The following is a 21,165-nucleotide window of genomic DNA, read 5'->3' on the forward strand; positions in this document are numbered from 1 at the left end:
TGACCATCGGGTGGTGAGAGCGACATAACAAGAACTTGTCTGTTATTTAACCTGCATGCAACTTCTTTATTCATAAATAAAACAAATATGTACTGATAACAGAAGCTTTAAAATACAAAACAAAAAATGTTACAACACTCCTTAGGTATGATCAATATTTGTACTGTTAACATTCACCAGTGATGTAAAGGTTTCAAGAATAGCAGCATATCTAGAGTGGTGCGGTACAGAGACACCCACAAGCCTTGATTCCAATTATGTCCTGACGCGGACAAAAATTTGTCAAAGTTAGTACATTACTATGGGGTCACTTGCCCCCCACAAACCTCTTGCCGCTAACCCCTTCATACAGGCTTCAATGAGGCTCTATTGCTTACTGCCTGGTATTACTAAACTACTATAAAACAATGCACGGCTTGGTCGAGATGATGAATGGCTATGTGTAAGTCACACACTCAATAACATTTGAGCTGTCCTTTTCGGACGACACTGCGGAGAGATGAAGCTCCGTAGCTGACCTAGCAACAACAACAACAATGATACACATTCATGTGTGTGTATATATATATATCGTTACCCGCTTAGATAATATATACTATACAACTTATAGTTAATATGCAAAAGGGTCTTTCTATTGCTGTAGAACAGGGACTTCTTTTGACCGACACATTCCATGACAACTATGCCATTCAAGCTAACCCTGATGAGTTCGGCACAGTAGACACGTCAAATCTCAAATGATTTTCATGACAGGACATACTAACTTGACTTCTCTTCTAATTCTCAGACTTGCTGACAGATGAAAATGTCCAGCAAACATAAGTAGCACCCTATTGAGTATACAACCATCGCAATAAAATTGAGAACAGTCAGTTTTACCAAGCCATTCCTTCCAAATATAAGGCCATTTGTTTGCACAAGCTATCAACCACACATACACTAATTCACAAAAACAAAGCGTTAAATGAATTAGCCCTATAAGTTAAAGGGACTACAGTACAAAATAAAAACACAAAAAAAAAACAACAAAAAACAATGGCGTAAACTGCATGAATAATTGTAAATATAATGCCAACTTTTATACCGGATATCCAAGAGCTGAATAGATGCTAGAGTAATTGACCGTGCTGGGTGAATCGTGGAGACTGGTTACTCATTGTGTCTACATTTTCGCTACGTGGCTAGACATGTATAGGGGGGGCTATTAGCACATCTAATGATGGTCCTTCTGGTCTTTATGACGACAGATGAGCACTGGACAAGGAGAATGGTGGACGATGTAGTCGCTGACGCTGCCCATGATGGTCCGCCGGAACTTGCCCAGGCCTCGAGTACCTGTTACAATACAAGATGCCTTGGATTTCTTGACGAAATCAATGATGGCTTCCCCGGCCTTACCTTCTAACCTCTCAAAAGACACGTTCAGCTGAAAAATAAAAAGGCAAGATACACCAATATGTCATTAAGATTTGTCTGGACGTTGTGAACGTCATCAGAAACGTACATCTCGCTGAAGGCCACCCGTCTCTAGAAAAGACGGACGAGGGAAGCACGACATCGACGCTCAATAAGACTCATTATACATCTGATACAAACAGAAACTTACAGCCTATAGTGCAGCATGCTATCTGGATAGGTCAGCAAATTCATTATCAGAGATAAGGTTTATCCTAATTTATGGTATAAAGTTAATATGCAAAACAGCGTCATGGAAGAACGAGCAAAACCATTTTTTTGACTGTATCACTAATTTTACTTCTGATATTTTACCTCTGGAATCAGCCCTATATGCTGTGCTCAAAATTGAACCCATACAATTGCATAAATGTATAAAGCTGCAATGTCGGGCCATGCAGTTCTCGTATGTCTCGTATCATGAAATATAAGGGACTCTGGAGCAAACATACACAAAAGTCGCCCAAATTAAATGCCCTAAAGGCTTCCACAGAAATTTTCCGTTAGACAGATGTCAGCTTCAAACCCCAACCCAACTATGAATCGATCGCAGAATACACGGGTACTCTGGCAACTTAGGGGCTAATTTCCAGTCTGCAGTATTGGTTTCCAGAACACCGGAATTCCATACACTGTCTGTCTTCACTGGTACTGTAAATGAATCAGACTTCTGTAGCCCGTGGGTCTTTAGCATATTCTATTAGGCACCTGCTTGTATTCTCTTCCCACTAAACATGCGGGTAACAATGAAGAGGTGTGAATGATCACAGGTACTGTGTGGGGAGAACACGATACACAGTAAAAGAAAAACCAGGAACACCAGCAAGTTAACTGGCGAGTTTGGGGTTTTAAGGGCTGGCAATCAATATCTAAGCTATATGGACAATGTTAGGCAAGACATCAAAAACTGTCAGAGCAATCCTCATATCGTCATCCAGATGTGGCTTTAATGGGATCCTGGTTAAAGAAATCTGACGCAAGCTTCTCCCCAAACACCACACTGCTATAATATTCAAGGTACCGACCATAACTTAATATGCTGGAGAATGACTATGATTCCTTTGTGATCTTAAGATCACAGAAGAAGAAACCTATATTCTTTTAAAGGCCGCCTTGCTGTTCAAATGGGTCGCAAACGCAGGTGGAATATGTCCAGATGCCACCGCAACGCCAGATAATCTTGTACAATGAAGGTATCCCATAACTCAGTTTAAAATGTAGGGCCAGGTATTACAGAACACCTTGTAAAATACAACCTTAAGGAAAATTTCTCTCCGTTACAGCTCATCGTTATTATTCAAAGCTTTCGTGCCAGGTGGTGGTGCTTTTCTCCTTTAGATCTGCTTAACCCTTGTACTGTCTATGTACAGTTGTGCCTAGTACTGCTCATGTAAAGATGACAAATGCAATCCATTATTTTCTCATAAAAATCTGATCTGTCCTCTCATTATTGCGACATTGATAAGAACATTGTCAATGGTCAAGAGAGAAGTTTTAAAATAATTTTTAAAAGAGAGGGGAAAGTTTCACCGAGAAGTACATTGCATCGGTAACATTTTGAATACGAGGGCGCCCCATGCCAGATAAAACAAGTGGTATAGGCGAGTCTTTGGTGTTGACAAGACATTGTCTGGTATCGGTGCGTATCCATGTATGCATATTAATAATAAACCCTCAGGCAACCCTAGTGACATGCACTTACCCCTTTACCCTTTAGACCGGATACATATTTGTTTCGGAGTTCCAACACCTCTTTGTCTGCCTTCTGAAGCAATTCCTGAACAACGCCGGGGCCTGAAGAAAGCCAAAATACATTGTTGATTTTGGTAAGTTAAAATTTACACCATCCCATTTTGACACTCTGCTTTACAATGTCACACTGAAAATAAAAGACACATATCTGTCACATCAACTATTGTACTTCAATGCACTGGGATTCTGTTGGGATTATTTTACACTAATTAGAGGGCTTACTCAAAATCCAAGTGGTGAAAATATTAGCGTTTGAACATTCCAGTTCAGTATTAAAGGTGTGCAAATTTGATTGCAAGTTACTATATAGAAGACAACCCGATTAAATTCATCAAAACTATATGTAGGAAAAACGACAAAACTCGCACAATGTTACAGGAGTAATAAGCTCGCTCCACTGAATGGCCGTTGCATGTGGATGATAACCATAACGCTTGAGCCATACCGACATATACCGACATATGCTTTATTTCGATTTCCTGACTTGAATTTCGACATGCGTATACATAACCGACTTTGGTTGACTTTGCTCCACATTCAACATTGATCTTTCTACAAAAGAATCTAATCAACACTATTCGGAGCGTACACACTATTAGCCTTTATAAAGCGTCTGACCCTGCATGACAATGTCGTATCCTGATGGATTTTCAGACCTGCCAATCGTAACTCTCACTGTTGAAATACAAAGATGCAGCAACACCTGAAGGAGGTGGTCGGATATTCTGCGGAAATAAACCTTTATATCACTGGTGAAGGACTTGACAGACTTGACAAACCAATATGATAAAAGACATTTGACTTTATACCATAGGGCTACATTTACCCTCTCCAGCGTTGTTATCACTGTGAGAGGCGATTATTTCAAATGCGACAAACCGGTGGCTATATATAAGAGCAAAGCGTTTGTTTGTTTTCCAGTCGTTTTGTCTATGTCCAACGCATCAACAATACTTCCCGTTTATACCATCTCTGCGTGGTTTTCATTATAGATCCATGTATAGCTGGCTAAATATGTTCATAATGTCACAGATGTCCTGTATAAACTATTCAGCTCATTATCAACCAATTAATAAACCATACGTCTATCTAGGCCTATACGTTCACCGCAGTTATGTAGAATATTCCGATATGACAACACTATAACCGTCGAACCGTCAGCCAGTTTCAGGTGCAAAAACATACATATCCGTGCGTAACATTTAATATGAACAATCGAGCACAATCCTCTGCCCAGTATCTTCCAACCCCTAATTAATGCTGACCGTTGTATAAGTGAAATATTCTTTAGGACGCGCTAAAACACAGATCTAACAAATAAATAAAAGAAATCTTGCGTAATAAGGTATATTTTGTTTTGGTATCAATGAACGTACACCCGGTTCCAGAATGACATTCTGGGCTAAGTATGATGTAACTACCATGGCGACATGTGTATAAGTCTTAATCACATGACTGTTGCCATGGTAGCTATCAATTTCGCGTTCATCATAGCGCTGTGGAATTGGGGCTCAAAAGACCACACACGGGAATAAACACTGGTGGACCACTCATAATGACTGACTGCTAACCAAGAATATCTCAGATTATACAGAAGGTGTCTAATATGAATGGTGCCACGTTAATTATAAAAGTTGTGTTTCCAAAGGGCAATACACGGAAATTTCCTCACAAGTAATAAATGTGGCGTAATTGATAATCAAATGCTTATTCTATCTATCTCTAAACCAATTCATTTCGAAACACTTATGGGGACTTAAGAAACGGCAACTGTTTATTTGTTTGCTTTGTCAAGTACATAAACCGTTAATTGAGAAGTACATGGGCATTAATACTTTTAAAACGTTAATTAAATGTCAAATGATACATTGCTTCTAAAAGAGTTCTTGAAGCCATGTCGACCCTTCCGGTGAACAGACAAACTGTACTGATGTTAAACGATCCGAGTCAAGACTACGTATAATACTACAAGCATACAAAACACTTACAAACGGACACTCTTGGTTTGAAAGCCTTTGACCTCAATTAATCTAGGCCACATATTTTGGCAAGTGAAGACGAGGTTTGGAATTCAAACCTTGACACTTCACCAATGAAGCTATCTGATTATTAGGATTCAACAATATAATGCGGCATTTCTGTTCCTTCTTGAATTTCTCCGTGTGCAGGGTATAGAGAAGTTGACTCATTACTTATTCATTTATGTAACATGTGATATACAGAATTATATGTATTTTTACTTATTGTATTACTAAGATAAGCAAATGGCGGACAAATCACATGTAGCTACATACCATCTTCCATATTCAGACTTAACTTCACTGCTAACATATTACTGCTAACCACGAGTAGTAGTAATCTGGCATATAGGTTGCTCTAAGGCGACTGAGGTCAAAAATTACAGGAAGTGATAGGTGAAACTACAAAAAAAACACCATTTATCAATCAATCAGTAAGTTAATATTAATAGCATATGCTATATGCAAAGGTTGATTGTAAAAGGCAATTAAAAGTTGTCTTTATCAATGAACGTTTACCCATCATGCAGTCATCTATATATTTGCGGCTAATGGTTCCAGGAAGTGGGTCATGCATTGCAAGGAGTTTTAATGCCTCCGTCTTTTGAAAAAGAGGTACAGGCCTACTACAGCGGTATGAAGATGGGACGTTACAAGAAGTTTCCACTGTGTAACAAAATACATTCGTTACCATCTGATCGTTTTCCAAGAATGAAAACGTACCTTTTCTATGATACTGCTTTGAGATAATTAAATGCACTTAAATTTGTTAATTGGCAATGAGCTTCGTCGTGTCCAAAGCGTTAACTCTAAAGTCTCTAAAGAAGATTTAGTACTCGCGGCCTGCGGTCAACCGAAGGTTATAATAATATATATGAATCTAGTTGGACACCTTTGTCATCACGTTCTTCGAGGCTGTGAAAGTAAGTCACTTTGTGTGCCACAAACACCTGGGGGAAGGTAATAGTTAAACTGTGCATGTAGTTTTTGCCTCATGACATAGTAAGGCATTCCCGGTTCAGGTATGTTGGACACACAGTGTCCAGAACAAACCCTGACAAACAATAAGTGAATACGATTCAGCCAAAAAGGTTCCCATTTCATTATCATTCGAGAAAACTACCACAGCCATCTCCTCATGAAACTGTGCCTCAAGTGCATACCACGAAATACCGCAATATATGTATCATACAGACGGCTTGTATACACAATAAACACAGGCACACTTTTGGTTTGTAACAGCTTATTTTAGGAACAACATTCATGTCAATGTGCGCTTAAACTGGGCTCTGTGTTTAATATACGTATCAACCATATGAGCTCATATATGGACCTAGATGCACCGAAGATATCATCTAGGATTTTTATACATCTTCCTCGTATGAAAGTGCATGCAGGTCTATGTTATAACCACGTGATAGTTTCTGTGTTAGCTGTTATACTTACTCATCATGGCGTTAGGAGGGATGTACTCGGGCACCGTGACTAGCACAACCTTGTTACCATCACGGTGGTAGTTATCCAGGTACCCTGCATGAAAAAAAAAAAAAAAACAAAATTAGAAATAAACATATATGCATGGAGTTTGTCATCGCTACTTTACTCACAGAATCAGATGATAAACTGGAAATGTGCGTATTACTGTTGCAGGTGCACTCAGCGTAGAGTCACTGACTACCACTCCAGTAGCAACGCTATATGGTCTATACTATATCCCTATCTAAATCATCATCGTAAACCTCCCCATACCTAACAATCATCACGTACCCGAGAAAACAAAGCAGATGGTTTCCAAATTGGATATATGATATGTATAAACCCAACTATAATGTTTTAAATACCTATATTAATGCCATCTATTCAATTACGAGCCCTACAAGCACGTACAAATATAAAAATATTAAGACACTCCAGACAATTACATCCGCTACTGTAAATTATGGGTCATATTTACAGATGCAAAAATACAGTTTCGTCGAAGACAGTACTGCAAAGGTCGCTACAATCGTCAGAATAGTTTCAAGCACGACTGAGAATGCCACTGTGTCGTCAGTGGCATATCCTTTCTTGACCAGCACTTACTCTAGCACTGCATATCCTTCAAGAAACGGCATCTTGGCAACGTTCTGTATTTGTTTGGAAAGCACAAGACAAACTTTTAGAACTCGGTTATCAGCTATCAATTTCAGTTGTCAAGACCAGTATTCATATCAATGAATTTAACTGCCACTGTTAGTATACAATGCTAATAAATATCACCTTTGCAAAAACAATAATTCATAAAAAAAATCACCATAGTCCTACAGATGTGTGCATGACACGGATTTGATTCAGAAGGTTAACATTTCGGATCTAGTAAAAAATAAGTTGCAATGCTTTGTATAGAAACCTAAGACATGGTTGCTAACATTATCGGATATACAGGTATATATTAAGACACTTGCCAACGAAATCATTGCTTTGCTTATGCAAACAATCTACAACAGCAGTTACATCTCGTTTTCCCCTGAAGTACAATTGCATGTAATATACGGATTTTAGGTGGTAAAATTATCAGGACATGATCAAGCAGACGTGGAACCCGGAAGTTCACGTGCATGTGTACATCGCAGCTTCTTTACTGTAGGTTTATTAGTTTCCTTGTGTTAAATCGCGTACAAGAAATCTTACCATCACACATTACCTCAACATGAAAATCACCAAATAAAAGCTGTTATTCAATGATTAACATATTGAATGAGAACAGGCTTCAAAGATGATGTGGTGCACATTGACCGAAAAAAGATCGCCTTTATTTGTACTTTTACAGAGTACACGCGAAAAACGTCTAAAGTTTGTAATACAAATTCTGAGCCCCTTATTCCATCTCAGTTATGTTACTCGGTGCTCTATGTGTACATGTCCATAGTTCAGAAATGTAGAATTCAAGAATGTCTTTGTCCAACATGCCATACAAAGCCGCGCAAAAGCAGTTCATTCTTGAATTATACGACTTACAAAGGCTGTAGTACAACCGGTTTCACAACCGTTCAATTAGAGCTTTTTCTGTTTTCATATTGCTTGTTGGAAGACGCTTATTCGATTTGGGGAGATATTTATTTGGCTTGGAAGGCACATGCTTGCGTTTGGGACTGTTTCTTCGGTTTGGGAAATGTTTGGTTTGTGATGCTTATCCTATTTGGTAAATGTTTATTTGGTTGGGGAGACATTATTCATTTGATTTGAGAGATGGTTATTTCATTTGGCAGTGGAATTTTTGGCGGTTTTCGCCTACCATACATTTTTTTCACTCCTTCAATTATAGATACAGTTTTCTACCTGTCCTACAGAAGCGGATCGACGGAGAGGCATAGAGTACGAGCTGGTGAAATTCAGCGGGTGCAAAATCCAAAACGTGTCAATTTTGTACAAAGGCAAACGGATAGACTTCTCAAACCAATAATATGGACGAGGGTCCTGGCAGCTTTGAGGTTCCTGACGTCCGGAAACGCCCGACTAAGGACCTGATAGTACTGCATGCGGCCTTTAGTGATTTCTTTTCTGTATGCCTGATGTAATTTTTCCTGAACTTAAACTCTCGGTTACCATTTTTAATTTAAAATCAGTTTATAAACAAGTGTGTTTACAATTATCCGAAACGTCCGCATAGTACCCACAATATAGGCTTAATGACCTCTGATCATGCAATATCTTCCATAATGCAGAGGGCATAACTAATGATTAGGCATTTGATAGCCTTCTAACCTGAAAGAAAGAAGTACCCCAGACACACCACCTGACTGACATGTAGACAACATTTTCTTAACTGTACCGTTGCCCTACTTTTGACTTAACTTGCCAAGGTGACCCCTAGGTATATCTGTTAACTTATGAGACAAACATAGAGTTAAAGAATGCGAGAAAATCCTGTTCAGTGTTAAGCCTTAACATACTCACCCCATACGGCATTACACAGGGGTTTGGTACATGTAAAGGCGGGCTATTTTCTTTTCTTTTTGTCTTACACCGGTAGAGATGTTAGTTTTTAAACATTCGTTCTGGCTAAATCAAGATACTGCAATGCGCAAGACGTTCCCGAGCCAGATAGAACTGCAGCGGTAATCATATGTATGCACATATTTCCAGGCTTTGTAGTGGATATAAACCAATTTAAAAGCCACATAAAGCCCTATTATCAGTGAACATGGAACAAAATCTACATACGTATACGTAACGTATATCACGTGAAAAAGAGATACAATGTTGTGCTACTGGCTATTACTGGATCTCGTGTGCGAAATTGGAAACTTTACTAGTATTTCTCGTATGTATTGCTGGCATATGTCGTGTTTACGCCTCGCGTCAATGACCTGTTCTGCACACGAACCGAGCAGAGCGAATCGGCCGGCCACCTCTTCCAAAACCACACGTAGGCCTGCGCATGCTTGTCCTTGATCCCAACAAGCCCAGATACGGGTGCGAGTTGTATCCCCTAGCACTGGATAAGATCTTGCATGCAATGGGCACACGTCCATATATTAGTCAAGGACCAGGGTAAACACGGCACAAATGGACGTAAGGGGACACCTCTGTGGAAAAGTGTAATGTGATGCATTAGAGTTCAAGCCAGTCACATGAAAACTGGCTCTTCTACCAACATGCACCCCACTGTCGATTCTTTGGCTGTGTCACACATAGATAAGACTAATCGTTTTACCTTATACCCTGTATATTATTTTCTGCAACATCTAAAAACATTCTCTCGCATAGCAGTATAGCAGGGATATTATTCAAGTATATATAAACGCTAGACTCGATAGGCCAACCAGAATGTAGCATGAGTTCAGGAATTATGGACAACCCAAATTATACCAAGCCCTCCATATGTTTGCATGTAGATGTTACTTCTAACATCAATTCCTAATCTACCTCTACGTTTCTACTCAATATGAGGCAGGTGCAAAAAATTAAACGGACAAACTGTAGAAATAATAAACATTTATAAATTTATAAGTATTAGAGCAGACATCAATCACTCATGCCAGTACGGATAACAATTGAAACTTTTAAACAGTATCATTCTGAACGCACTATCGTACTAACATTTAATCTGTAACATTGGACTTATTTTGGGACAGTTTGCGCTTTCCATGTACACCGTACCGAAATCAAGAGCTTCAATGCGCGTATAGCACGTGCTTATACGTAGTTTATTAGTCGCTCTTGGTATGCACGCTACGAAACCTCACAAGGATGATTTAGAAATTTCAGTATTACAGTACAACCGCTGCCAGTCACCATCCATCTTCACGCTGTAATGTCGAAGCTGAATGTATCGGAAGCTGAATATATCCAGGTTGTAAACAAATTCATTGTGGAAATACATGTACGACGTATACAAGTGCGATGTAGGCCGCCATGACCTCTCCAACAGCCAGTTTAATTCAACAGCGGACTCACTGACTTAAGTGAAACAGAGCCTAACGAGGCAGCGTGCAGTTACACTAAACAGTGTAAGCCGTAGGCGAACTCGAACGAAGACTCTAAACTACATGTTCATGTATCAACAAGAACGTGTACACAGGCTCGTCTCGCTATGAATCTTTTGGTACATCTTACATTTGGTGTCCAGAATATACTTACACTGAACAGCGTACTCGGCGTTCTCGCTTCCATCAATGGCTATCACGATTGGGACCTTTACCGTCGTCAGCTGCCATGTTGCTCCGGTTGTCTTGTGCGGCTATTTGTCGGCAACCCAGTATTTTATGCTCTCGGCGCGCTTGCGTCTCCCTCGCTCAGCTTTCACAACAGTCGCTTGGTCGTCGTATCGATTTTCTAGTGATGGCCTCTCGCCTTTGTGTTACCCGCACACTGTGAGCGTCACGGGCAGACCATTACACGAATAAATAATACGACTATTGCGAAGCGGGAACAGGAACGTTTACGATTTAGATAATCCGTAAATAATAAAAAAAAGAGACAAAAAAAGGGAAAACAATTAATAACTTACACCTTTCTGCACCTATCACCTTGGGCAAAAATAGTAGAATAATGTAGAATGTAGTCTCATACGTGACTGACACACATTAAATGTTGATAAACTGCCACATGTGGGCACGGATATCAGTTCAGTGAACTGGTTTATACCAAATAAATCTGTTTAGCCTGGCCCTCAATCCAACATGATAAGAAAAAAAAACACAACTGAGAAAACGGGTAAGCGGTTAAAAACCAGAAGCATGTTCTGTTTAGACATGTTTAAGACATTATATGTTTCAATTTAAGGCTTAGAAATTCAGTCTTATATGGCATGTTTAAAATCCTTTATTGTAAACTGAAAGCAATGTAATGACATTTTTTCATTCATTTAAATACACTGGGCAGGTTTGTCGACAGAGGAAACCTGCCAGAACTAGAGCTACAAGAAACTTATGGAACATTATGAAAGCGCATATAAGCAAAACCCGCTCACGAGTGAAAATGGCAGTTTATAGGTTAATCTGTTCTTTCCAATATAAATATAAATACACGCAAATGCAGCATGGTCATATTTTAGTAAGCACACCCATACTGAGCCCAAATATATTTATATGTTAATTAATTGGAAGAGTAGTGGTCAGACATTTGCAAATTTACCGGAGTATCCACCGAAATCCAGGACTTCGGTTAGTATGTGAGTCTCACATGCAAACAATCAAGGGCCCTTCCTACTACACATATGCGCACCGAATACTAGTAGCCAGTAAATCGTTTAAGTCGCCCACTGTATTGACATGGAAGCGAAATATTTACACCTTTTTGAGCTATACACCCAATGCTAGTTCAAGGCAGAGATCGCAATATATAGTATGAACCTGTATAAGTAAAATATCAAAACAATCAAATATATCCAATATGTTTTAGTTAGTTCCATTTCGATTTAAAAATCAGACGCCATGCTCTCATTTAAGTGTATGTAAACTGTAACATGGCGTTACTGAGCTAAATGCTAGACACCTACAGTATTTGCCGAGATGTATTAAGAGTTGTACAATAATAGTACACTGTGCTCTCCAAATTTTGAAGGCCTTTGAATACATTTAGACAAAGCCTGAAGGCTTGAAAATATAGAAAATATCAATCATATCTCCGAAAGTCCAGCCTCAAAGGGCCAAACTTTATACCATTTATAGGTATAATTTGACATAATTGTAAAGTTAGGCTATAGCTCACACCTTTGCGTCTGACTTTATTTTCACATTTCTATACATGTACAAATAGCAAACAGGTAAAAAATGGTAAAATTAAGCCGATTGTTGAGATAATGACTTAATTAACATGGATTGCGGATGTAATACATAAGGCCAATCTTCGGTCACTAAAATCTCTGCTTTGTGAATCTTAAATAACGAAATTCAAAAGGCGTATATGTCTATGTGAGCACATAAGTCCGAGTATACATCTTTAAGTTGAACTATTTCAACTTTGGCACACACTCTTTCCGTAATAATCATATGTAGGCCTATGGCATACATCACTTTATCGCGGAAAGGCTAGAAGTATAGTCAAAAGTTTCATTCGAACTCATATGCTTTCCACTTATATTCTTGTTTTAGTACGGCGCAAAACACCACTCAATGAAATAAATATATTCTTGTTGATGTCAAACATTAATATATATCAACAGAGACACTCGTACATATATGGACCGGTGTAAAAGCTGTATACTTTACTTGAATCTTTTCCTTTTGTAAGTTCATAGAGAAAAATGAACAAACCCTTTTAAGAAACATTAGCAGTCGACGGAAACTGAATAATACTTTCTCTGAACTCGATGAATTTGGTTAAATATTTAAATACAAGTTGTATTCCACAAATATGAAAGAAGTATAATCTTCAGTATTCAAGTGGTCTTGGAAATAAGTATAACATATAGTACGCTAAAGCGTTGTGACTAGACGTGTTCTATGTTTGCGAGTGCATATTTTCTACGTCAGCGGTATACATTATGTTCATTTACATGTATATTATCCTTGTAGCTCCACGGTATTATTTATTAATATACACAACTACGTGGTGTTAACCTCACGGAAGACCCCATAATAAGTTATAAAGTTTTACTGTTCTGACTTTAAACTCAGACAATCCACTGCGATGAGAGTGCTATCACACAGTTTTGATTTTGATAATAGATTATTGGGGACGTGTACGCCCAGACACACTAATCCGATTGTGTTCAAGAGATGAGCGAACCGTCGTGGAAAAAAGGGAAACTAAAGTGTCTCTCATTGTTGCATATGTTCAAATGTAAGAAAAATATGCTGTTAAATTTCCGTGCACTGATACGTAGGAAAATGGTTTCGTTATAGGTGTAATTATGGATATAATAAGCTTATACTTTAATCTCCTGTCTTTATATGAGTTACAGACAGAATTCAACAAACTGAGTAGGTATATATAGCAGTTTCACCACGACGAAACATGCTGGGATTTATTTATTTATTTGATTGGTGTTTTACGCCATACTCAGGAATATTTCACTTATATGACGGTGGGCAGCATTATGGTGGGTAGAAACTGGGTAGCGCCCAGGGGAAACCCACGACCATCCCCAGGTTGCTGCTGACCCTCTCACGTACAGCCGGGGAGGAAGCCAGCATGACAAACATGCATGGAGGAAAGATCTGTACATTCACAACAAGATTAAGGTTACCGCCAACATTGTAAAGGTTAAAATAGCCGACAGGATGCAGACATCCTGGATCAAGAAGCGCACTAAAAAAGAATCTTAGCCATCATTGCAAGAATTGACTGCCAAAGTTTGAAAGCCATGCCATGATATGATATAAAGATATTAAGTTCACAGCACGGTTAAGCATATACACATAATATTATGTTATGAGATATAGGCATCTGCAGCCATCATCTTTGATAAGGGAGAGCTGTGAAGACCAATCCTAGCCATCGTCCCAACAATGGCAAGTCACTGATCAGTGTTAGTGCGAGAGTAAGTCTTCAATTTTATTTAAATATACCACCCTAGTTTAAAATTTATTTCTTGATTTGATTTCATTATTTATAGACACTATAGCGTTCACAGCACGGATAAGTCATGGACAAATGCGTGGACAGATAAAGATGGCCGACTGCAGCCATCTTGGAACAGGGAACGCAGAAAAAATCAATATCAATCATTCTATCAACAATGGCAAAGCACTTCTAAGTTGCAAAACAATATATGGGACGGACCAAACAGCAGCATTTTCAAACCCACCTTCCGTTTTCGTAGCAAGGATCAATAACACATTTTAAGATTACATGGAAAAGATATCGTTAAGATAACATTTGATTGATTGACTTTCGTGACACTCAAGAACTTATATACACGATATAATGACTGCCATGTGGTGTTAAACTCAAGAACTTACTACACACAGTGGCAAAAGTGTGCAAACGTTCGAGCTGTTTGTAAAGATGTCAACATATTTCTTTTGCCTTCTCTTATCGCTATATTTATATATGCACGGGTTGTCACATATATCCTCGTGCCAGTATATACATATAATATTGAAGTTTTTTCTCCAAAAGCCAATTGGAATCATTTACTGATTGATTGTTTGTGTATTTATGGCATGTTCAAATGCAACGCTTTGGAGCATTTTGAAAAACATGCTTGATTTGGAAATGATGACAGCTGACAAGTGACTGTGGAGACAATAACGGAGGTTGACCACAAAAACTTTATATATAATTCCTTAACTCTCCGGCAAGTTGAGGAGGGTGTAGCTGATGTCAATCACCAAGGTCATGGGGCCTGGTGGAATAATCATCACCGAGGTCTGGTCCCTTTGCGCTGCTTTAATGTTATTGTATGTTAAATGTGATGACAATACATCATTTTGAGTAATTTTAATTCAGTGACGTCTAACACATTGCAATTAACATAACTGCACTTTTGCACCTAATTCTGCTTAAGCCATGGTGCTAGGGGCGTGTAAACTTCTGCTGTTTTTATGCGTTTACATGGAGAGTCAGAATGAAGCCCTGACTGAGATAACCTGACAAGAGCTTGTATTTCACCACTTGCGTGTGGCCTTTTGCCGGCTATCACACTGTCGTCGCTGCCCTGGTCTTGCTGTCTATGTTGTACGTCTGTAATTATATTATATACATTCTATCCGAACGTGTTACTCACTGAACGCATCTTACTCTTAAACTTTGAACCAAATTTCATTAAATTCTGCCATTCAGCTAATGATTGAGATATCTTGCAGACATGAATCTAATTAAAACGATTTAAACATACTCAAATGGACAGATACCAACATCCTATATCAGTTATTATGCCAGTCTGAAACAAAATTTTCATTAATCGGCGAGGTGCTGCGATTTTTCTTTCAAAGAAACACACCATGTTATACACAACTTCGTGCCGTGTCTGATCGTATGCTGTTGCATCAGTCTCGAATTTGGATTATACAGGCCAAGGGCTCTCAATCTTCAGGCTCCTAGCTAATGACTTCAGATTTGTTTGTTTTTTTTCTTTAAAATTTTGTTTGGCACTGGAGCTTTTAAAACGGCTTTAGTAGGAAATTGTATCTGATAACACCTGTATTTTCGTACAGTTTAAATGACATCAGGGAATCCCAACGATTAAGTGCATACATGCAAATATCTCTCTACATCATCGTCGGCGTATCGTTGAAGGAAAGTATTGGCCTATACAGGCTATCAGGCATTCAGATAGACCAGATGCCTGTATCTTAATCTCAGAGTCAGCACAGTTACCATCTTTTGTTTGGTCTGCATTCATGTATTATCACATAGTGTAGCTCTACACACCTGGTTGATTCAGACTCCTCGTCACCTTCCTCTTACATGAGGGGAATATAATAGATGTGTTACATTAAGGCTGTAACCGTTTCAACTAACGGAGCATGCTGTGAGAACATGGCACACACTTGCTTGTTATCCCCAGCAAGTATAATTGTTCCCTGATTCACACACCAAATAATATCTTTGCACTTTCGAATTCTGACTAATATCATGCCAATGAATGACTTCTAAATCACGTATAAAATATGGCATAAGGTCATCGTGTAATCAGAGCTATAACTGATAGATTAATACTTACATGGCAACAGTGTAATGGAGGACGTGACAAATGTCATAGGGCAAATAGCATAATTTGTATACATATAGCATTTCGTATATAATGTAATGTAATGTAATGTAATGTAATGTAATATTATGTCAGAAATACCAATTAATGGAAAACACATGTAAATTACATTACCTTTAATGTCGAAAGCATGCAAGCACAGTAGACATGTTTATAAAACAGATGCTCATGGAACATCATAAAACTAAATCTGGAGAAATAACAGCTTTCATAGCTAATTAGGAATACACCAACATAATTAATAATACAAATCACACCATGCATTTTCAGCATATGTTAAACAATAAAATCTACAAACATACACAACAAACAGATTTTCCATAAAGAACATGTATAATATACACAAAAACATCAGCCAGTAATAAATGAAACTGTTTTTTCATCTTTATTAGACAAGGACATTAACATGGTACCTGGACTCTATGAATAAGAGAACAAAATACTTACAGCCTAAAACAGAGGTCTACTGCACCAGAGCTGTTTGAGTATGGATAACAGATCTGTGTATACCCAGGCGTTTGTTGTTCCTCATCATCAGAATAGAAATATCTGGACAGTCAGAGATAGTGAAAATTCATTAATGGCTTAGAGCCAACCAGCTTACCTTTCTGAACTATGAAGCGCATAGTTTATTGTATTATCATTAAATTTTAACATTCTATCATTAATTGAAACTGATAGAAGTTTTTTTTCAACTAACATGTAAAGTTTAACTTAGTATTAAATATATCCATAAAATGTATAAACTGATATAAAAGTAATTGTATCTCAGATACTATGGAATAAAACATGGACAAAAATTGGTCATTAATAACCCCCACAAAACAATTCAAGAGTCATAAATTTAAAGAAAAAAAACAGGTGAAAGTAAATTACACCTAAGTAAATAATAAAGATATAAGTAAATCCATACGTTATTAAAATATATATCACAAAAAAGGCATAAATGATATGAATATATTATTGCGACTTTCAAAAGTAATTAGGTCTCTCTGTATAGGTTTGAATACAACTGAAATGATTCCCCGGTACTTGCAGCACACAGCCATTTACATTTTCGCATAATAATATTCCAATGATAAACTTTACTTCATCTTCTAAAATGATTTTTAAATGATTTAACTTATTTAATCACAAAAAACCGACTTTTTCTTCATTATACATTGTGTATTCTTATCTATGGTCTGATCCATACCATCAGCTAACACATTACAGCTTTTTATAACAGTTTGAAATACATCTTTAGCCATTTCAAAAATATATATACAAAGTTATAACAGCTATATAAAACAAGGAAGCAAAATATAAAATAAATCCTAGAGTAATGTTATACAGATTGTAAATCCTTACACTGTGGAATCTATTAATCTGAAAATCGGCAAGGTACTTAGCACAGTATACATCACTTGCCATTCAAGATTGCCCACAATATTTACTCCCACTCGTAATGCATTATATATCCACAATATTTATAAACATTAACCTGGCAGCAGATTCCAGTAACAAAGAGGTTCCCGTTATCTACATAATACACTTCCAGGTGTACACCATCACTATTGTAACCCCACATTAACCTACTCAACACTGCGTTTTATATGTATGCATCATCCTACACAGACCATTTAATTCTTTTTAGACCATTTCATGCATACATGACCTGTGAAAATTTCAAGATCCTTTTAATTTTAATTATTTCATATTTATGATGGCATAAGAGTGTTCTCCTTTCACTTAGGTAAAAATAAGTTAAAATGCTACAATTTTGTTCCAGTTTTTATGTTTCATGTAATAGGAGTAGTTAAATTTTCACACTTTTATACACAAATTTGCTTGTTAAGCTGGGATCTGAATGCATGGTGTAAATTTACCTGAATGTATGCGGAAACATACAGAAAATTCACTAATATTGCAGCACTTTGCATACAATTTATCCAGTCTACGAAGCATAAAAAGTAGTATAGCCAATTAGTTTTGCCATAATCCACCTGAATCAAATAGAACACAGATTGTCTTAACACTGTATTTAAAAGATCAAGAAATACAACACAGCCCAGACAACTATAGACAAAGTGTATACCCGTTTTTTTCTTTTTCAAATACTATTTGTTTAAATTAAAGTTAATATAAAAATTTTACACAGACACACAGTTACATGAAACATTTTCATCATTTAGAACAATGAATCAATAGTTTCAAATATGCTTGTAGGTAATTATTTAGGGAACAAAGTGACAAAAGTCAACATTACATGTTGAGAGCACAGCCGATACCTGAACTTCAGGTGAGAACAGGTCTATTGTTAGTACATTAAACAGTGATATATAGGTCTCAAAGCAACCTGACCTGTACAAGAAGCACGTGGCTAACACCCAATATATACACAGTTCTTGTACCTGACCACTTATACCAACGACACAAACAGTCCTGCACACTTATGCTCGTGTCTATATCACTCAAAGGGTATATCAAGTGTCCAATGTCAAATTTTCTATAAACAATCCACACAGTTTATAGACAAAATACAGTAATTATGCTGCAAGCATCTGCAACATTTACCAATAACAACTATATCTACAAGCATCTTATCTGATAACAGATTCTAATTGCTAACATAAAGCAAATACGATACATATACTTTATCTTTATACATGTGTATATACCAGTATACCCTATATGGCAATCTGAAATACATGTTTAATGACAACTTGTGCTCTTTAGGTTACAGATCCATGCTCTGAAAAATGGGGCTTTTGTACCATTCAAACCAGTGACAGTACATGTTTTACTTTAAAAGGGTTCCATGGTTCAAAAAATCAACTTGAACCATATACTAGTATAAGTACCAATCCAATGTGGAATTACATTAACAGCATCTAAAGAATAACAAATACCAAAGTGCATCAAAGTTAACTGTGCAGAGCCAAGCTGATTCGCAGATACCTCGCCTGATAATGTTAATGTCAAGATGTCAAACTCTTGTCAAATAATAAAAAATTATATGAAAATGTTGAATTCTAAGCATATCAATTTCCTTAAAATAGAATGTTAAGCCAAAGCACTGAGTGCGTCAAACCATGACAAAACCTATTACTGGTGTAAAAATGTATAAAAAAAGAGTTCTCATTTCAAAACACACTAAGATAAAACAATGACATTACAATATTAAAACCAAAAGTGCTGACAATCTGGGAAGAATACATGTGTGCTAAACTAATTTGTTGTACTTGTGACTGTCTCCCAGACCGCTGACATGGGCGAGAACTTTCCTTCAGAACAGTTGTTCTGAAGAGAATTGAATGCTGTGAGGCATAATTACAACATAGTATAAATCTCGTCTTATGACACAGCAAGTAGAATGCTGTCCATGCTGAAGTAATAAAACCATGATTAATTCAGTACTTTTTATAAAGATGTCAATAACTGGTTGCAAAACTTGCCACAGATTGATTACTAAAACATATTCTTTGTATTTGATAATCAGTTTGGGAAGTTACTCTTGAACAGTGTTTAGGTTGATGTTCATAATACTGCTTAGCACAGAATTCCCATTAGTATTTAGCCTAGTGTTGTAACTACTGTTTAGCATACTGTTTGATCTATGTTTCTTTTCATAGTTCTGGTAGGTCTTTAGAATTATGTTCTGAATGCTGTTTGCACAAGAGTTCATAACTTGTGTGGAGTTTGACCTAGAGTTTGCGCCAGTATTTTCTCTCAGTTAATACTAGTGTTTACCCCAGGAAACATGCTAGTGTTTACCCCAGGAAACATGCTAGTGTTTTCCTTTCGGGTTCATACTAGTGTTTACCCTAAGGTCTATTATAGTGTTTAACCTGCTGTTCATCTTATTGTTATCCTCGAGTTTACCACAGCATCCGAATTAGTGTTTACTTTAGCGGTCCTACCGATGCTTTAACGCAGTGTTTTCACTTCAAGTTCAGCCTTGTGTTTTTACTAGTATTTACTACTCTTTTTGATAGGTTACTGTTCTCAGTAGTGTTTGGTTTAGTATTCTCACGCATCTAGAGTTCTTACTAATGTTTACCCTAGTGTTCTGCCCAGTTATCGCTAGAGTTCAGCTGAGCATTCTGACTAGTATTTACTCTATTGTTATCACTACTGTTTTAACGATGCTTATTGCTCCTCCTTATGCTTACCTTTGTGTTCTCTATAGTGTTTAGCCTGGTGTTCTCAATAGTATTTGGCCTAGTGTTCAGCTTAAGGTTACAACTTATCGCTAGTGTTTTCATGTGGTTTACCCTCCCTCCTAGTACTTATCTTAGTGCTTTCATGTGTTTTACCCTTCCCCCTAGTACTTAGCCGAATGCTTTCATGTAGTTTACCTTCCCTCCTAGTACTTAGCTGAGTGTTTTCATGTGGTTTACCCTCCCTCCTAGTACTTAGCTGAGTGTTTCATGTGGTCTACCCTTCCTCCTAATGCTTAGCTTAGTGTCTCATGTGGTTTACCCTCCCTCCTACTGCTTAGCTGAGTGTTTTCATGTGGTTTACCCTCCCTCCTAGTGCTTAGCTGAGTGTTTTCATGTGGTCTACCCTCGCCCCTAGTGCTTAGTTTAATGTTTTCATGTGGTTTACCCTCCCAACTAGTACTTAGCTGAGTGTTTTCATGTGGTTTACCCTCCCTCCTACAGCTTATCTTAGTGTTTCCATGTGGTTTACCTTCCTCCTAGTGCTTGGCTTAGTGCTTTCATGTGGCTTACCCTTCCTCCTAGAGCTTATCTTAGTGTTTCCATGTGGTCTACCCTCCCTCCTAGTGCTTGGCTGAGTGTTTTCAAGTGGTCT

The 21,165-nt window shown here is 37.6% G+C and overlaps 1 protein-coding gene across 1 annotated transcript; it reads right to left on the bottom strand.

Moving 5' to 3' along the window:
• Positions 1-40: 40 nt before the first annotated feature.
• Positions 41-11,250, bottom strand: LOC135470241 (universal stress protein Sll1388-like). The gene is made up of 4 exons (XM_064749061.1): positions 10,848-11,250; positions 6,672-6,755; positions 3,158-3,249; positions 41-1,426 (listed from the first exon to the last, which is right to left on the bottom strand). Exons 2-4 carry the CDS (start codon positions 6,676-6,678, stop codon positions 1,214-1,216), a joined length of 312 nt encoding a protein of 103 aa, XP_064605131.1. The 5' UTR covers positions 6,679-6,755; positions 10,848-11,250; the 3' UTR covers positions 41-1,213.
• Between the last annotated feature and the right edge of the window lie 9,915 nt (positions 11,251-21,165).

Source organism: Liolophura sinensis, chromosome 7 (assembly GCF_032854445.1).
Source record: "Liolophura sinensis isolate JHLJ2023 chromosome 7, CUHK_Ljap_v2, whole genome shotgun sequence".
NCBI lineage: Eukaryota > Metazoa > Mollusca > Polyplacophora > Chitonida > Chitonidae > Liolophura > Liolophura sinensis.